This window comes from Bufo gargarizans, chromosome 5 (genome assembly GCF_014858855.1).
Source record: "Bufo gargarizans isolate SCDJY-AF-19 chromosome 5, ASM1485885v1, whole genome shotgun sequence".
Lineage (NCBI taxonomy): Eukaryota > Metazoa > Chordata > Amphibia > Anura > Bufonidae > Bufo > Bufo gargarizans.
In genome coordinates this window covers 92,742,855-92,762,608 of record NC_058084.1, presented here as the reverse complement: position 1 = coordinate 92,762,608, position 19,754 = coordinate 92,742,855, and the positions used below count along the sequence as shown (strand labels likewise).

Genomic DNA, 19,754 nt, shown 5'->3' with positions numbered 1-19,754 from the left:
GCTACACATATTGAGGACCTAGGTCATCAATATCACATCAGTAGGGATCCGACACCCGGCACCCACATCGATGAGTTGCTTCTGGCAGCTGTGGCGCCGGAAACTGTACAGCGAATGGAGCGGAAGCAGAAGGTCTATTCACGCTGCAGATTTTTTAAGCTGTGTATGGATGACATTTCCTAAAACCTCATCAGTTTTGCCGCTACTGTACAATGGGACAGATCTGCCTAATAAAAGTTCATGGCAGCAAATCGTCAGTGTAGATGACCCGTGTGGACGCTGCGTGTAAAGTGCAAAAAGAGAAACTACACCCATGAACAGAACTATCTGAGGGTAAGGGCTCATGCACATGACCGTGTTTTTCGTCCGCACCAAATCCGCATTTTTTGTGGCTCGGATGCGGACTCATTCACTTCAATGAGGTCACAAAAGATGCGGACAGCACACGTATGTCTTTTCTGCAGCCCCGCAAAAAATTAGCACATTTTCTACAGACAAGGATAGGACAGTTCTATATAGGACAAGACGTTCCATTCTGCAAAATGCGGAACACACGCTGCCGGTATCAGTATTTTGCGGATCCGCAATTTGCAGACGGCAAAAATGGCAACAGCCGTGTGCATGAGCACTAAGTCATGCCTAGTGCTCTGTTATTTAAAGGGGCTGTCTCACTTCAAATGGCATTTATCATGTAGACACCGTTAATACCAGGGATTGTGTATTGAATCATTTTTCCATTACATTCTACACTTCTCGTATCCAGGAGTTATGACCACCCTGTTATCCAGCAGTGGTGGCCGTGCTTGCACACTATAGGAAAAAGCTCTGGCCTCTCTGGTGACTGGGACCATGGTAGCACACATAGGCACGCATGCGCAGCAGCTCCCACCTTGTCTACCTCGTATCAGGGCTGTAGCGGTGGCTGTGACCCCTGGATGCGAACAGTGTATAAAGTGATGGAAAATGAATCCAGCCAGCAAAGGAAGCAATATTGACAATCCCAATACATTAGTAAGTGCCTTGTATTAACTTTATCTACATGATAAATACTATTTTCTGAAGTGAGACAACCCCTTTAACTATTACCAAAGAACCCTTTTAATGATTTTTTTATTATTATTACAATTGTAATCACCTGTCACCACCCTTGACATCTCTGTTTTAGTAACTACTTGTATTGTTCATCTATTCCTAGAACTGTGCATTATGCCGTTCCTCGGTTATTCCTCCTAGAACTGTTTGAATAAATGTGATAACGAGGTGTTACTAGTTGGGGGGGGGGTTGGCCCTACACACTGACATTCTCCAATCAGTATTGATAGTATCAAACTGAGTAGGGATGCCGCATTTTGACAAGGGGTTGGTAACAATACCCAGTTGTCATATTACTCATAAATATTCAGGGGGAACAACAGAGGTCCGGCCAACGCAAATGTATTAGAAAAGAAGCTCCAGAATGGTTATTACATGGGGAATGTAATATTTGCTCAGGCAGGCATGTCAGGAGCTGGTTAATAGTATTTGGCCCACAATTATGTTACAGTAAACTCAGTTTCTGCATCTAGTATGATTGTCATTACTGCTAGCAAGCATTGATTTTTACCATGCCATATTGCAGCATGCCCATCCCAAAGTGTTGCCAATGTTTTCCGCGCGCCATCCCATATATTGTTGGAATATGCTTCTTTCAGTTCGTTTTTGCGCTTGTACACGTGGAGGAAAAGGATGGACAGGTAGATAAGTAGGACAATAATGAAGGGCAGAATGAATACTATTATTAGTGGTGTGAAGACCCACATGAGGTAGTCTAGGTAATTTAAATAATCCTCCAAATTGTCCAACTCTAGCCAGTCCAGAAGGCTCTCCAAGAGGCAGGTCAGGTAGGTGAGAGACGGGCCCATGTCACATGACCCGTTATAAGCCTGCATCTTCAATGCTGAACCTAAGGCACAGGCAGGCGATCTCAGAGGCATCTGTTCTCCATCCTAAAACAAAAGCCAATAAAACATTAAGACCAAACATGTAGCCAAGTTATGCTCTTGAAATTTCTCTCCAAACGTCACCGCTAAGTTGCCAGTTTTCCACTATTCGACCAATAATTAATCTTTTCGGGAAATGAAAGTGGCATAAACTGCAAGATATCTAAAGAACCGGAAAAAGTGTGGCCGATTCAAGTGATCATTGCAAATACTGGTGATACAAGTTGAATATTGCAGGAGTTTTGATAAATGTTCCTAAATCGATTTACGGATCATGGCTTCACCAGTGACAGTCGGGCAGAGCTGCTTTATATAGAGAGATCACTACTTGTCTTATATTTTCCAGCCATTTTCTTTTTCTCACACTTTTCAATGTTTTTAGCCTAATTTTCACACGGTTATATTCAATTACCAACAAAATCCTGTGGTCATGGAGGCACGAGGCACAGAGTTGCCTCAGAGAGGTTATTGATAAGAGTAGAGCGAAGTGAGGAAGTTTTCTACAGACCCCACAGCATGGCCAGACCCGTGGTGGTGATCATACTAACCTGATCCCCACCAGCTTTGCACATCCGGTTTGACACCAGGTCACGTGGCCGCTGCAGCCTATGACCCTAGCTGTCATGTGTCACCCATGCATTACATGACCGAATGCATGGATGGCATATCACCACTGCAGCCAGTCATTGGCTGCAGTGGTCGCATGACCCAGCATCAAACTAGATGTTAACATGGAAACCCAAGATGTGCAGAGTTGGTGGGAATCAGGTATGATCACCACCGTGATTTCAGACACACGTTGGGGCCTGTAGAGAACAAAGGGAAACAACTCCTTTAAGCTAAGTACTATTATTTCTTTCCGTCCAATATACTGTACTTTACACACCTCATACAGTATAGAAAAATCTAGATGACTGAGGCAACAGTAGTGGTTCCCTGTAAGGGTTCGCCCCAGCAGTTTTGACCCCTCAAACCTGATGATAGCGCTATATAGGTGACTGGTAGAGCAGTGGTAACATATCTCAGCTATGACTGAGAGATGGAAGTGCTAATGTGATCACAGGTGCCCAGTAGGCAGTCACTTCATATACAATGCCCTGGCTCTCGGCAATGAACGCTCAGTAGTAGAGAGCCCAGGGTGCTGTCCATGAAGGGACTACCTCCTGGGCATTTGTGATAGCAGTGATTAAAACCTAAATTTCTCTGTGTTGCAATCTGCATTTACAAGCAGTACATGCTGCTGCCACTTTTGGGGATTGTCCGGGTTTTTAATATTGATGAACTATTCTCAGGATAGGTCATTAATATCAGATCAGCAGGGGTCCAACAACCAGCACCCCCGCCGTTCAGCTGTACGGGGAGACTGCGAGCACAGTGCGCACATGCCATCTCCCGTCTCTCTTCCTGTCCGCTGCTGCTGTCCCATAGACATACAGCGGAGAGCAGGAAGAAAGAAGGGAGACGCGCGCCATCTCCCCATACAGCTGATCACCAGAGTGAGCCGAGTGTCAGACCCCCGGTGATCTGATATTGATGACCTATCCAATAATAAAAGGCCCGGACAAACCCTTTTAAGTACAAGGAGGCTGCAAGAACTCTGTGTGTGTTGAAACACCGTGCCCCATGCAGCACCATAGAAAGAAAAAAAAAAGCTTAAGATCAAGAAGTCTACACTTTTTGATCCTGAAATATACAAAATCTAACAGAAAAAAATCTCCTTTTGCTTCTGTAAAGAATCAGAACTTACAGCGCTCTACAGAAGTCTACGCCACTGTACAACTCAGAGTTTTTATTTGTAGGTCTTCTCGCTTTAAAGGGATTCTGTCATCAGATTTGTGCCCTATAAGCTAAACATATGGCCATGTCGGTGCTAATAACATGAATCCTAAACTGCTCTATTAGCCCAAAAAACAGGTTTTTATAAGCTGTCACTCACCTACCTAAGGTGCCCAAGGGGTTTTGCGTTAATCCAGGATGCCCGCCTGCACCCCTCGCCGTCTGGTGCCCAGCGCTGCCTTCCTCACCTCAGCGCCGCCTCCTCAATCCACCCGTCCCAGATCCTGCGCCTGCGCACTAGGCTCAGCCTGATGCGCCGCAGACTCCTGGCAGCGGCTTCATTGAGCCTAGTGCGCAAGCGCAGGATCTGGCAGAGGGACGGGTGGATTGAGGAGGCGGCGCTGAGGTGAGAAAGGCGGCGCAGGGCACCAGATGGCGAGGGGTGCAGGCGGGCATCCTGGATTAACGCAAAACCCCTTGGGCACCTTAGGTAGGTGAGTGACAGCTTATAAAAACCTGTTTTTTGGGCTAATAGAGCCACAAGCAGGTTTAATAAGGGCAGTTTAGATTCATTTTATTAGCACCGACATGGCCATATGTTTAGCTTATAGGGCACAAATCTGATGACAGAGTCCCTTCAAAGGCGTTTTCCAAGACTTTGATATTGATGACCTATCCTCAGGACAGGTTATCAATGTCAGATCAGAGGGATTCGACTCCTGGGACCCCATGCCGATCAGCTGTTTGAGGGGGCCGCAGCTGTTGCAGCTCAGCCCCATTCTTTTGAAGGACATGTGACCGGTGACATCACTGGCCTCTTCAAACAGCCGATTGTGGGGGTGTTGGCGGTCGGAATTCCTGAGGATAGGTCAGCAACATCAAACTCTCAAAAAAAACCTCTAAAGGGGTTCTTTGTTCCTTTCATTATAGGTCAGCAACATCAGATTGGCAGGGGGCCTATACCCTGCAATCCCAATGACCAGCTGTTCCACCAGCAGAGCTACTGCAGGACGGATGATCTGAGGGGTCCCAGGTGAGGGACCGCCACTCCAGTTATAAAACTACAAATCCCAGCATGCTCTATTAACTTCTACAGGCGTTCCGAGAACACCCAAACAAGTGTGCATGCTGGGAGTCATGGTTTCATCACAGCTGCTGCTCTTTCACAGAACAGTCCATGCCCTGTACCACAACAAATGGTGTTTGTAGCTTTATCCCAAATTCACCAACATACTCACCATATGACCACTCACCTGTGCACCTCACAGTACGCTATCGATCCCTGGATAGTGAATCTCTCCGTACATTGCAGATCCAGTTAAATACGTTCGGGTTGGAAAGCAAGATTTGGCATATCCAACCTAAGATGAGACAGAAGCGTCCAGACAAGTTTTGGAGGACCAGGCTATTACTTGCACAGTATGTTTTATAATGTAATACCAATGCGGTGGATTTTCCAAAGTAAACAAGTGTAAAGTCAAAGCGACTGAGTAACTGTGCACCCCTGTTACTGTGATCCAAATCATCACTAGAAACAGCCGGGTACAAAGCAAGGCCGCCCATTCCCTTCGACCCTTCATTCTTGTGATCAGTGGTAACACTAGTTGTAGCCCCCACAATCATCCAGCATTGATGGCATACTATAATACCATGCCGCCCTTCATTATTAGTGTACACTTTCTCTAAATCTGGACAACCCTTTTAAAGGGGTCATCTCATAAAGACAATTTTTTTTAATGGGAGTCAACTTGACGATCGGCTGATTCCTCCGCATCTTGCATCGACCAGCTTTTATGGTAGGAGGACTTCAACAAAGTCACTGCCGGGGAAATGTAGTGTTATGGTCCATGTAATGGCTCTCATGATGTCCATATGCTCTAAAAGGCATACAGGTACAAGTAAGGCTCCATTCACACGTCCGCAATTTCGTTCCGCATTTTGCGGAACGGAATTGCGGACCCATTCATTCCTATGGGGCAGCATGATGTGCTGCCCGGACATGGAATTGCGGACCCGCACTTCCGGGTCCGCAATTCCGTTTCCGAAAAAAAATATAACATGCCCAATTGCGGACAAGAATAGGCATATTCTATAGTGCCGGCAATGTGCGGTCCGCAATGTGCGGTCCGCAAAATGCGGAACGCACATTGCCGCTGTCCATGTGTTGCGGATCCGCGGCTCTGCAAAACACGTTGCGGACGTGTGAATGGAGCCTAAAACGTGTTTATGGGACTACAATACTGATTGTCAGGCCACCAATCTTAGATGTGTGAAGGTCCCGTCACCCACCTTGATCAATGGACAGAAGAGAACGGGATGCTCCACGGAAGTTACAATAATTTCGAATTGCAATTCTCTTGCAAAAAAGATGATGGAAAAGTCCACGTGGACAATGCTTTTATAGGCACCGCACTGAGGTAATTACCAGAAGAACTTCAGCTCGACTGTAATCTGAGCAAACTATGTGCTAACTAGGTAGAGATTCAGTGTCCTAATACGAAGGATTGACCTAAATACCGGCCCTCCATTACTCCAGTCCTGCCCAGTTCCTTAGTCTTCAGATACGTATTATCACGAGTCCAGGAACAAATAATACATAAAGGTTCCATTCACACATCTGCAATTCCATTCCGCCAAAAAATAGAACATAGACATTTTCTATGAGAGTGCTGGTGATGTGCGGTCCGCAAAATGCAGAATGCACATTGCCGGTGTCCGTGTTTTGAGGATCCGAAAAACACACATGGATGTGTGAATGGACCCTTAGGCTCCCAGCACACTTTGCATTCCGCAAATCACGGACACCGGCAATGTGCGTTCCGCATTTTGCGGACCATACATTGCTGGCACTAATAGAATATTCCTATTCTTGTCCGCAATTGCGAACAAGAATAGGGCATGTTCTATTTTTTTCGGCAACGGAAATGCGGAACCGGAAGTGCGGACCCGTAGAAATGAATGGGTCTGCAATTCCGTTCCGAAAAATGCGGAACGGAATTGCGGATGTGTGAATGGAGCCCAAGGGTGCATTTACTAGTCCGTATGTGTTTTGCGGATCCGCAAAACACGGACACCGGCAATGTGTGTTCCGCATTTTGCGGACTGCACATCGCCGGCACTCTCATAGAAAATGCCTATGTTCTATTTTTTTGCGGAGCGGAAGTGCGGATCCACAAATGCGGACAGCCTATTCCGGCCCCATTGAAAATGAATGGGTCCACACCCATTCCGCTAAATTGCAGAACGGATGCGGACCCATTTTGCGGACGTGTGAATGGACCGTAAGTGCTTTGCGGTCTGCAAATTGCAGATACGCAAAACACGGATACCGGAGCTATGATAGAAATGCCTATACTGGTGTCCGCATCATTTGAAATTAATGGGTCCACACCCGTTCCACAAAATTGTGGAACGGATTCAGACTCATTCATATGCTCATGCGAATGCGCCCTAATACAGTACCAGCAAATGTACAAGATAAGACAAATCACATGTACACTTTGCTTTTTTCTTCTGTGTGGAAATTGACTCAGAAATCCTCAGCACGCCAATTCACCCCGTAAAACATGTCGTATTATATGATTGTTTGTGCATATATACATTCTTTATATCTATTGACGTAATTCACGGTGGCTCAGTGGTTAGCACTGGTGCCTTGCAGCGCTGGGGTCCTGGGTTTGAATCCCACCAAGCACAAACATCTGCATGGAGTTTGTATGTTCTCCCCGAGTTTGCATGGGTTTCCTCCCACACGGATGGGGCACTTATTGTGAACCCCATTGGGGAGTGTGGTGCTAATGTCTGTAAAGTGCTGAGGAATAATTGCATAAAATAAATAGAATTCTTTTTTGAGATTTGATTATTTCATAGTATTGATGTCGGGGGTATGTTAAAATTGTGTTAGCTTTCTGTATAAATCCCTATTTATGGTATTATGTTAAAAGTTATCATTTTGTATTGTGGCTGTGCCTCGGGGTTTGGAACGCATGGTGAAACGCAGACGCCATCTTGAGCACGTGTTTTTTGTATCACTTCCGGTCTGTGAAACGCTGTTCCGGTTTTATGCCATTTTGCGCATGTGCAGTTTGGTTTTGGGAACGCCGGGGGCGCTGATACTCCATTACATTACACTAGGGTTTGGCGATATACCGGTATAACGATATACCGCGGTATTGAAAAAACGGCGATATGGCGATATCGCTGTTTCCTAAATACCGCGGTATTTTGTGACGTCATCAAAGCGGTCATGTGCACTGACAGCTTCTAAACGTCCGCCCGCCCCTGCACCTTGCATAGCGCTGAGTTACATTACTTCCTCTCGCTCCTGGCCTGGCTCCTTCTTGCTCCGCCTCCCTTAGTCAAGTCTCCACCCACCATCTGTCATCATCACCGTCGTCACCCACCAGTGCCGGCTCTATTGTATATGTGGCGATCCACTGTGTGAGTACTGGTGTCTCTGGAGAGACTTTTCCTGCGGCTGCCTCGCTAGTGTGCTCTGGTGACAAAATTAGAAACGTATTACTTCCCGCAGCGGGCCGCCCCGGCTCTCCCTCCTCCTTGCTCCCATATTCAAATCTCCGCCCACCGGTATCTGATGTCAGAATCTGAGCACACAAGCGAGGCAGCCGCGGGAAAGGTATATCGCAAAGTATTACTGCATGTATGGTGGCCTGTGGCCACAAGACTTTATTATAACGCCTCCTTGTGGCCCCCCCATACAGTGTAACACCTCCTTGTGGCCCCCCATACAGTGTAACACCTCCTTGTGGCCCCCCCATACAGTGTAACGCCTCCTTGAGGCCCCCCATACAGTGTAACGTCTCCTTGTGGCCCCCCATACAGTGTAACGCCTCCTTGTGGCCCCCCATACAGTGTAACGCCTCCTTGTGGCTGCTCCCATACAGTATAACGCCTCCTTGTGGCTGCCCCCATACAGTGTAACGTCTCCTTGTAGCTGCCCCCATACAGTGTACTGTCTCCTTGTGGCTGCCCCCATACAGTGTACTGTCTCCTTGTGGCTGCCCCCATACAGTGTACTGTCTCCTTGTGGCTGCCCCATACAGTGTAACGTCTCCTTGTGGCCCCCCATACAGTGTAACATCTTCTTGTGGCCCCCCCCATACAGTTTAACGTCTCCTTGTGGCCCCCCATACAGTGTAACGTCTCCTCGCGGCTGCCCCCATACAGTATAACCATGGATGAATCCCAGCAGTCGTGTCTTCAATCAATAGAATATTTATTTCACCAAAGAAATGTCCACAATCCTGGACGCGTTTCGGCTAGCATGCCTTCATCAACAGGTACAAATATATTAAATGACCAAGTTTATATAAGGGAATATACTCCTCCCCTTCTGACAACCTCACCTACTCCCATTATCTACACATGTGATGGGAGGGGTGTGTAATTAACAAAGAAAATACACCCAACATTAACACTATAAATGGGTCTGTGTCTCAGATCATGCTTCACAATCACATATATGCAAAAAATAATAATTCAAAACCATGTATGCATTTATATATATTTTTGCCATACATTGCCAGGTATAAGATCCCTCACCGAATATTAGATGTCTGAAAAATAAAAATAATAAAAACAACATAAGTATAATGTTAGCTTATTAAATATGCATAATCTCATAATCCCTATTGAGGCCTCTGGGATGTAAGGTATCCAACGTATGGATCCAATACGCCTCTCTGCGCAACAACAGCGTGAGTGCCGACTATTTTCTCTTGTGAATTATCCTTGGAGCCGTGCACCACCCTAAATGACGACTTTGAGCTTTGATAATGCTGATGCTGAAAGGATCCTTTCCCAAGTGACATCGACTTCAGATTTTTTGAACATACCAACTAGTGAATTCAAAAAACGACATTGGGAACGTGAACTCAGACGGCTCACATCATATGAGTTACATGCTATTACATTGGCCGAATACCACAAGGTAAAAAGAATCCCGAGGGGCCTCAGGGTGCATCTGCGTCCGACCTTCTTTCCAGAGGACCTCAAATATTGCAAAGACTTTGAACGCATTATTAATAAATGCTCCTATGATCTTATGTTGCTGACAATCAATCGTATACAGATCGCTATTACGGAGATACAAACACAAATTGCCACTACTGAACAACAATTGATAGATTCAATATCATCGGAAGAATTTCAACAATTGAAAGAATCCATTGATTTACAGATTGCAACATATAAGAAGGAGACGGAGGATCGAAAACGATCTAAATTTTTACGTGACAGTGAGGATTATCATCTCAATAAAGTCTATAGATGGCAAGATACATCATCCCGCCAGCGAGGGGGTTACAGAAGACCTGCAAAACCGGGATCATATACCTCCAGTTCAGGAAACGAATCCACGGGACCACAGGAGACTCGCCGTTTTTTTCGGAGGGGCGGTCGGCGTCCGCGTGGAGGAGGAGGAGACACACGAGGCGTGCAGGCCGGAAGCATCAGAGGCGCCGGCGAGATGACGGGAGCGAGCCAGATGGTTCAGACACGCTCTCAGGTAAGAGCCCGTCTCTTAACCTGTCCTCTAAAAGTCTCAATATTGAACAAATGAATGCGCTACAGAAAGGACTTTCGTTTAGTCCGTCTACTTCATTTGATTCTTTTCAATTTGATATTGATCTGAATCATTTTTTTCGAAAATTAAGACTCAAGGCACATTTTTGGGAATCGTCAGAAAAACCGCATGGTGTGCATGGGGTTGAGGAGGGACACTCTGGTTTACGTCTTGCTGATTTGGGTCTCAAGATTAAGAGCCGCTTCATGCCCCCTAAGGGGTACCATCCGATTGAGACTTATATTCATCTAGTCAACAGAGACATTCAGAGCCAGTTGGATTCGATAAAGAGGGGTGAATTGCGTTTTTCATACAATGTGACATTGCAGGAAAATTTGGCTATCCGGTCATTGATGGCGGATAAAGGTCTTATTTTGAAGCCTGCGGATAAAGGCGGGGCTATTGTACTAATGGATCGGGAAAAATATGTTGCAGAAGTAATGCGTCAACATTCGGATGAAGAGACTTATATGAAATTATCAGGGGATCCGGTATTTCGTATTAAAGATAAAATTATGCAAATAGCTAACCAATATTTATCCCTAGGGGTTATTGATGATAAATTACATACTTTTCTGATAAATTATACACCGTTTACCCCGGTTTTCTATATTTTGCCCAAGGTGCATAAGACCTTATTTGACCCCCCCAGGGCGACCAATTGTGGCTTTTGTTGGCTCTATATTATCACCATTGGCTATTGTGTTGGAAAGAGCTTTAACTCCTTTGATTAAAGATACAAAATCTTTCTTGTCTGATACACAGCATTTTCTCAACACAATAACCGATTTGGAAACAGTTCCACCTGATAGTCTCTTAGTAACTATAGACGTGGTAAGTCTGTATACTTCTATAGACCATGCTACTGGTGTTGAAGCAGTTAAATCATTATTAGGTGGGAGTCAATACACTAATGACGAACAGGAATCTTTGTTGCAGTTATTGAAATTAGTATTATATGAAAACTATTTTATGTTTGAAGATGACTTTTACCTACAAAGGCGGGGAACCGCGATGGGGTCGAATGTGGCCCCGCCCTATGCAAATGCATATATGTCACAATTTGAGGAATTAAAAGTATATAACACCGTATGGTATTCAAATAATGTCCTTATCTGGAAAAGATTTATTGACGACATTTTTTGCATATGGGCGGGGCCACATGAGACCCTTTTGACCTTCCTTGACCATCTTAACCATGCATACGAGGGTCTAAAATTTACTTTGGTTCAGGATAGTGAGAAAGTTAGCTTTCTAGATACGATGGTGATAAAGGATCAATATGGTAGGTTATCTACAGATTTATTTAGGAAGGATACGGATAGGAACAGCATTCTCCATTTCACAAGCTCTCATCCACCAGCATTGAAAAGAGCTATCCCTAAATCTCAGTATCAGCGAGTACAGCGTATTGTATCTGACCCTGACATGCAATTTGTCAGGATGAATGAGATGACTCAGCGATTTGAAAAAAGGGGTTATCCCCGTTCTATCCTGAATCAAACACAAATAAAACTCACTGAATCTGATAAATCATCTAGAGATGTATCATCTAGGGTAGCATTAGTACATAAATTTCATCCCTTTAACCAGAGACTAGACAATATCATTCGGAAACATTGGCCTCTGTTGCAGAAGGCTTATCCTACTACTGAAGAGTTTAAAAATTCTAGTTATAGGGATAAATTGGTACATTCAGATATTGGAATCACCAGGAAGACCCTGAAACAATCAGTATTAGCGACACAACGTAAGGGCACATTCCCATGTTCCCATATAATCAGAGGTTCTACATTTTTTCATCCCCATAGTGGGAGCCCTTTCTCTATTGAAGGTTTTTTCACATGTGAATCTACTAATGTGATATATTTGATAAAGTGTCCTTGTGGCCTATTATATATTGGGGAGACTACACAAACGATTAGGGATCGCATTGGGAAACATAAATCTACCATCCGTACAAAAAATGTATTGTTACCTATCCCATTTCATTTTGAACAGTGCAAACATGGGATAGCACAGTTGAGGTTTCAAGTTTTGGAACAGGTCAAAAGACCTAGGAGAGGGAGGTGATCTGAAGAAGCTGTTGTTGCGCAGAGAGGCGTATTGGATCCATACGTTGGATACCTTACATCCCAGAGGCCTCAATAGGGATTATGAGATTATGCATATTTAATAAGCTAACATTATACTTATGTTGTTTTTATTATTTTTATTTTTCAGACATCTAATATTCGGTGAGGGATCTTATACCTGGCAATGTATGGCAAAAATATATATAAATGCATACATGGTTTTGAATTATTATTTTTTGCATATATGTGATTGTGAAGCATGATCTGAGACACAGACCCATTTATAGTGTTAATGTTGGGCGTATTTTCTTTGTTAATTACACACCCCTCCCATCACATGTGTAGATAATGGGAGTAGGTGAGGTTGTCAGAAGGGGAGGAGTATAGTTCCTTATATAAACTTGGTCATTTTATATATTTGTACCTGTTGATGAAGGCATGCTAGCCGAAACGCGTCCAGGATTGTGGACATTTCTTTGGTGAAATAAATATTCTATTGATTGAAGACACGACTGCTGGGATTCATCCTTGAATATACGTGGATTTCATCCTATCCCGTGCAACGTGCAAACAGAGTGAGTGCCGACTATTTTCTCTTGTGAACCATACAGTATAACATCTCCTTGTGGCTGCCCCCATACAGTGTAACGTCTCCTTGTGGCTGCCCCCATACAGTATAACGTCCCCTTGTGGCTGCCCCCATACAGTGTAACGTCTCCTTGTGGCTGCCCCCATACAGTGTAACGTCTCCTTGTGGCTGCCCCCATACAGTGTAACGTCTCCTTGTGGCTGCCCCCATACAGTATAACGTCTCCTTGTGGCTCTCCATACAGTATAACGTCCCCTTGTGTTTTTTTCTTTTAAACGGGTATTTATCGCAATATATAGCGTTATCGCGGTAAATTTTTTAATATCGTTATCGTCTGAATATTTTTGATATCGTCCAACCCTACATTACTCCTATATCATGTGCTGCCTCTGACCAGGTGATTATGGTTTTTCTGATTACGATACAACACCTCTGTTAGAGACCCCTGAGGAAGCTGGTGATTCCAGCCGCACACGTGGGGCGTGGTATCTGTGCACACTGTCTGCCTGGGTATTGCAACCTGTTTGATGTCATGTACTGTATATATATATATATATATACACAGTATATATATATATATATATACACATAGTGTATATATATATATATATATATATATATATACACTAGGGCTGCAACGATTAATCGATGTAATCGATTATAATCGATAACTGGATTCGTTGTCGACGAATCCAGTTATCGAATAATCGCTGATTCGTTGCTATCCGGGCGGGCGGTCACTGCATCTTTATTTTACCTTTTACAATGACGCTCCTGTAACAGCCAGGTAGAGCGGACGGCGGCGTAACGTCACTTACTCATGTGACACGCCTGCTCCGCCTCCTTCATTCATTAAGTGGGCGGAGCAGGTGCGTCACGTGAGTGAGTGACGTTACGCCGCCGTCCGCTCTGCCTGCTACTGAAGCGTCATTGTAAAAGGTAAAATAAAGATGCAGTAATTAGTCCGACTAAGCATCGGGGCCGGGGCTGTTATGGGGAGGGGGGAGGATCTGTCTATGGCACTGCTATGGGGAGGGGGGTCTGTGTATAGCACTGCTATGGGGAGGGGGGTCTGTGTATAGCACTGCTATGGGGAGGGGGGTCTGTGTATAGCACTGCTATGGGGAGGGGGGTCTGTGTTTAGCACTGCTATGGGGAGGGGGGTCTGTGTATAGCACTGCTATGGGGAGGGGGGTCTGTGTATAGCACTGCTATGGGGAGGGGGGGTCTGTGTATAGCACTGCTATGGGGAGTGGGGGTCTGTGTATGGCACTGCTATGGGGAGGGGGGGTCTGTGTATAGCACTGCTATGGGAAGGGGGGGGTCTGTGTATGGCACTGCTATGGGGAGGGGGGGTCTGTGTATAGCACTGCTATGGGGAGGGGGGGTCTGTGTATAGCACTGCTATGGGGAGGGGGGTCTGTGTATAGCACTGCTATGGGGAGGGGTCTGTGTATGGCACTGCTATGGGGAGGGGGATCTGTGCACTGTTATGAGGAAAGGGATCTGTGCACTGTTATGCCCATAACAGTGCACATATCCCCCTCTCCATAACAGCGCTGTCCACAGATCCCCCTCTCCATAACTGCGCCGTCCACAGATCCCCCATAATAGTGTCGTCCACAGATCCCCCATAATAGTGTCGTCCACAGATCCCCCATAATAGTGTCGTCCACAGATCCCCCATAATAGTGTCGTCCACAGATCCCCCATAATAGTGTCGTCCACAATTTGTTTTAATATGGCCTTTGAACATAATTTTTCAAGTAAGATCATATAAACCTCTCTGTTTTGTAATTTTGTCGTTTTCCCCGATTAATCGTAGAAATTAATCGGCAACTAATCGATTATTCAAATAATCGTTAGCTGCAGCCCTAAAGATACACACAGTGTATATATATATATATATATATATATATACACACACACAAACACTTTTGCACTGCCTGCCACCAGCTCTATTCTACTCTACTCCCCTTTATGTGTGACACTAGGTGGGAGGTATGTGACACTATTTAGGCGGGTGCTATGTGACACTAGGTGGGAGGTGTGTGTGACACTATATAGGTGGGTGCTATGTGACACTAGGTGGGAGGTGTGTGACACTATATAGGTGGGAGGTGTGTGACACTAGGTGGGAGGTGTGTGACACTAGGTGGGAGGTGTGTGACACTATATAGGTGGGTGCTATGTGACACTAGGTGGGAGGTGTGTGTGACACCAGGGGTCGAGTGGAGGGGGAACGCATGGGAACGGCGTTCCTGCACTTTTTTCATGGCAGGAACGCCGTTCCCTTTCAGCCTCAAGCCAGGAGAACACAGCTGAATCAGATTCACAGGGGGAGACGGAGCGCACTGTGCAGGGCAGGTTAAGGGAGGAGGGGCGGCTTCAGTTGAGAGGAAGCTGTCTGTGCGGTGCCGCTGCCTGCGACTCCTCTCATGGCGCCCCGCCCCCTAATGACATCATCTCCTTCACTACGAGATCATTTAGAATGTCTTTTAGAAAAGTTTGTCCTGGGATTCGAACTCACGACCTCTACACATCAGAGGAAGGCATTTACCCTCACAGCCATGAAAGCCGTCTAGGTAGTTGCTTAAAAAAAAAAATATAAGACTTCTAATTATACCTAGTGTACTGCTATCTAGTGTACAACCATACACATGACAGCTGCCCACTGTGTATGGATGTAGCAGAGCTGGGTGTGTTGGGGCAGCTGTCATGTGTATGGTTGTACACTAGGTATCAGTACACTAGGTATAAGTAGAAGTCTTATTTTTTTTTTTTTTTAAATATAAGACTTCTAATTATACCTAGTGTACTGCTATCTAGTGTACAACCATACACATGACAGCTGCCCACTGTGTATGGATGTAGCAGAGCTGGGTGTGTTGGGGCAGCTGTCATGTGTATGGTTGTACACTAGGTATCAGTACACTAGGTATAAGTAGAAGTCTTATTTTTTTTTTTTTAAACAGCTACCTTGACAGCTTTTATGGCTGTGAGGGTAAATGCCTTGCCTCTGATGTGTAGAGGTCATGAGTTCGAATCCCAGGACAAACTTTTCTAAAAGTGTTTTTTTTTTTTTTTTATAAGACTTCTACTGATACCTAGTTTACTGATACCAAGTGTACAACCATACACATGACAGCTGCCCACTGTGTATGGATGTAGCAGGGCTGGGTGTGTTGGGGCAGCTGTCATGTGTATGGTTGTACACTAGGTATCAGTACACTAGGTATAAGTAGAAGTCTTAGTTGTTTTTTTTTTAAGCAACTACCTCAACAGCTTTTATGGCTGTGAGGGTAAATGCCTTGCCTGTAATGTGTAGAGGTCATGAGTTCGAATCCCAGGACAAACTTTTCTAAAAGTATTTTTTTTTTTTATAAGACTTCTACTGATACCTAGTTTACTGATACCAAGTGTACAACCATACACATGACAGCTGCCCACTGTGTATGGATGTAGCAGGGCTGGGTGTGTTGGGGCAGCTGTCATGTGTATGGTTGTACACTAGGTATCAGTACACTAGGTATAAGTAGAAGTCTTAGTTTTTTTTTTTTAAACAACTACCTCAACAGCTTTTATGGCTGTGAGGGTAAATGCCTTGCCTGTAATGTGTAGAGGTCATGAGTTCGAATCCCAGGACAAACTAAAAGTGTTTTTTTTTTCTTTTTCTGATACTTCTACTGATACCTTGTGTACTGATACCTAGTGTACAACCATACACATGACAGCTGCCCCAACACACCCAGCTCTGCTACATCCATACACAGTGGGCAAAGTTACCTACAGTAGAAGTCTTATATATATTTTTTTTTAAGCAGCAAGCTAGACAGCTTTCATAGCTGTGAGGGCATATGCCTTGCTTCTGCTGTGTAGAGGTCATGAGATCGAATCCCAGGACAAACTTTTCTAAAAGTGCTATTTTTTTAATTTATTTTTTAGTCCGCAGCGACACAAATTACAGCATGCTAGATTTTCTGTGCTTTTTTATTTTTGGAGGGGGGGGGGGGGTTGCAGTGGATCTTGGGTGAGTTCCCACACTTTTTTTCCCAGGACTTGACCCCTGTGTGACACTATATAGGTGGGTGCTATGTGACACTAGGTGGGAGCTATGTGACACTAGGTGGGAGGTGTGTGACACTATATAGGTAGGTGCTATGTGACACTAGGTGGGAGGAGTGTGTGACACTATATAGGTAGGTGCTATGTGACACTAGGTGGGAGGTGTGTGACACTATATAGGTGGGTGCTGTGTGACACTAGGTGGGAGGTGTGTGACACTATATAGGTGGGGGTGACACTATATAGGTGGGTGCTATGTGACACTAGGTGGGAGGTGTGTGACACTATATAGGTGGGTGCTATGTGACACTAGGTGGGAGGTGTGTGACACTATATAGGTGGGTGCTATGTGACACTAGGTGGGAGGTGTGTGACACTATATAGGTGGGTGCTGTGTGACACTAGGTGGGAGGTCTGTGACACTATATAGGTGGGGGGTGACACTATATAGGTGGGTGCTATGTGACACTAGGTGGGAGGTGTGTGACACTATATAGGTGGGTGCTATGTGACACTAGGTGGGAGGTGTGTGACACTATATAGGTGGGAGGTGTGTGACACTAGGTGGGAGGTGTGTTTGACACTATATAGGTGGGTGCTATGTGACACTAGGTGGGAGGTGTGTGACACTATATAGGTGGGGGGTGACACTATATAGGTGGGTGCTATGTGACACTAGGTGGGAGGTGTGTGACACTGTATAGGTGGGTGCTATGTGACACTAGGTGGGAGGTGTGTGACACTATATAGGTGGGTGCTATGTGACACTAGGTGGGAGGTGTGTGACACTATATAGGTGGGAGGTGTGTGACACTAGGTGGGAGGTGTGTGACACTATATAGGTGGGTGCTATGTGACACTAGGTGGGAGGTGTGTGACACTATATAGGTGGGAGGTGTGTGACACTAGGTGGGAGGTGTGTGTGACACTATATAGGTAGGTGCTATGTGACACTAGGTGGGAGGTGTGTGTGACACTATAGGTAGGTGCTATGTGACACTAGGTGGGAGGTGTGTGTGACACTATATAGGTAGGTGCTATGTGACACTAGGTGGGAGGTGTGTGTGACACTATTTCTGACACAATCATACCAGGGGTCACATACATGCACTGTTATAGCATACCTCCCAACTTTTTGGACGGTCAAATAGGGACACTAATGGTTTATTGTTTGAAAGGTCCACTTTTCCTGCATATTTATATACTGCAATAATTTTTGCGTTATTGTGTGAAAAAAAAATCTGAATAAAAAACAGTTCTAAAATCCAAATGCATCAAATAATTAAATAATATGCAAAGCGAGCTCTAATATACAGATAGGAACCAGGAAAGCGCTTTCTGGATTAACATTGTAAATGTAATAATGCAAAACTGTACCTCACACCAAACAGAGGGACATTTATTGAGCAAAAAGGGACTTGGGTCAAAAAGAGGAACTGTGCCTCCAAAAGAGGGACACTTGGGAGGTATGTATAGGATGACAGGACCCTGGACCCACATAACACATGGAGAAGCACAGGGCTCCTCTCCATGACGTGTCACCAGTCACACAATACCCACCCCGATAGATACCAGTGTCCAAGCTTCTACCAGGAGCACCTCCAGCGCTGTACAGCTCCAAGTGACTACAATACCCAGCATGCCTTGCCCAGCACCCGTCTTCCTGCCTCCAGTCACACGGACGTCGGAGGCGGGACTTTGTGGTGTCAACACAGAAAAGCATGCCGGGAGATGTAGTCTGCAGATGGCGCTGAGGGAAGAGTTCTCCTGAGCCGCAGTGAATGAGCATTGTATGGGAGCACTGTGCGTCCTCTGAGGGCAGGAAGCAGGAAATGTTGCAGTGCATGCTGGGGGTGGTAGTTTTGTTATGTACTTTCATGAACACATCTACTGGAGCCCATGCTGAATTCGGTGGCGTGAGGATGAGGGGACATGTCGCCTGTATTTACCTGCCTCACAAGTGACGAGAGAACGGGGTGACCGCACGTATGTGTGTGTATGGGCAGTACATGTTATATGTGTGTGTGTATCTATATATATATATATATGTGTGTGTGTGTATGGACAGTACATGTTATATGTGTGTGTGTATGGACAGTACATGTTATATGTGTGTGTGTATGGACAGTGCATGTTATATGTGTGTGTATGGACAGTACATGTTATATGTGTGTGTGTGTATATATATATATATATGTGTGTGTGTGTGTGTGTGTATGGGCAGTACATGTTATATGTGTGTGTGTATGGACAGTGCATGTTATATATGTGTGTGTGTGTGTATGGACAGTGCATGTTATATGTGTGTGTGTGTATGTATGGACAGTGCATGTTATATGTGTGTGTGTGTGTATATATATATATATATATATATATATATATATGTATGTGTGTATGGACAGTACATGTTATATGTGTGTATGGACAGTACATGTTATATGTGTGTATGGACAGTACATGTTATATGTGTGTATGGACAGTACATGTTATATGTGTGTATGGACAGTACATGTTATATGTGTGTATGGACAGTACATGTTATATGTGTGTATGGACAGTACATGTTATATGTGTGTATGGACAGTACATGTTATATGTGTGTATGGACAGTACATGTTATATGTGTGTATGGACAGTACATGTTATATGTGTGTATGGACAGTACATGTTATATGTGTGTATGGACA

At 44.9% G+C, this 19,754-nt stretch overlaps 2 protein-coding genes across 9 annotated transcripts in view; one reads left to right on the top strand and one right to left on the bottom strand.

Moving 5' to 3' along the window:
- Positions 1 to 1,034: 1,034 nt before the first annotated feature.
- On the bottom strand, positions 1,035 to 18,757 carry LOC122939604 (transmembrane protein 68-like). Of its 4 annotated transcripts, none has more exons than XM_044295710.1 (3): positions 18,628 to 18,757; positions 4,994 to 5,116; positions 1,035 to 1,985 (listed from the first exon to the last, which is right to left on the bottom strand). In XM_044295710.1, exons 2-3 carry the CDS (start codon positions 4,994 to 4,996, stop codon positions 1,533 to 1,535), a joined length of 456 nt encoding a protein of 151 aa, XP_044151645.1. In that variant the 5' UTR covers positions 4,997 to 5,116; positions 18,628 to 18,757; the 3' UTR covers positions 1,035 to 1,532. The 4 variants fall into 4 exon arrangements, with proteins under 4 accessions (XP_044151645.1, XP_044151647.1, XP_044151646.1 ...); XM_044295712.1 differs by having other exon boundaries at positions 5,009 to 5,116; XM_044295711.1 differs by having other exon boundaries at positions 18,640 to 18,727.
- Positions 18,758 to 18,928: 171 nt separating this feature from the next.
- The window catches only part of TGS1 (trimethylguanosine synthase 1), a 65,531-nt gene continuing 64,705 nt past the window's right edge, over positions 18,929 to 19,754 (top strand). For 3 of the 5 annotated variants that reach the window (XM_044294237.1, XM_044294239.1, XM_044294235.1), the window contains exon 1: positions 18,929 to 19,053. The gene's annotated coding sequence lies outside the window, so the exon portion shown is untranslated. The remainder of the gene's footprint in view (positions 19,054 to 19,754) is intronic. The other 2 variants (XM_044294236.1, XM_044294238.1) reach the window with 2 other exon arrangements.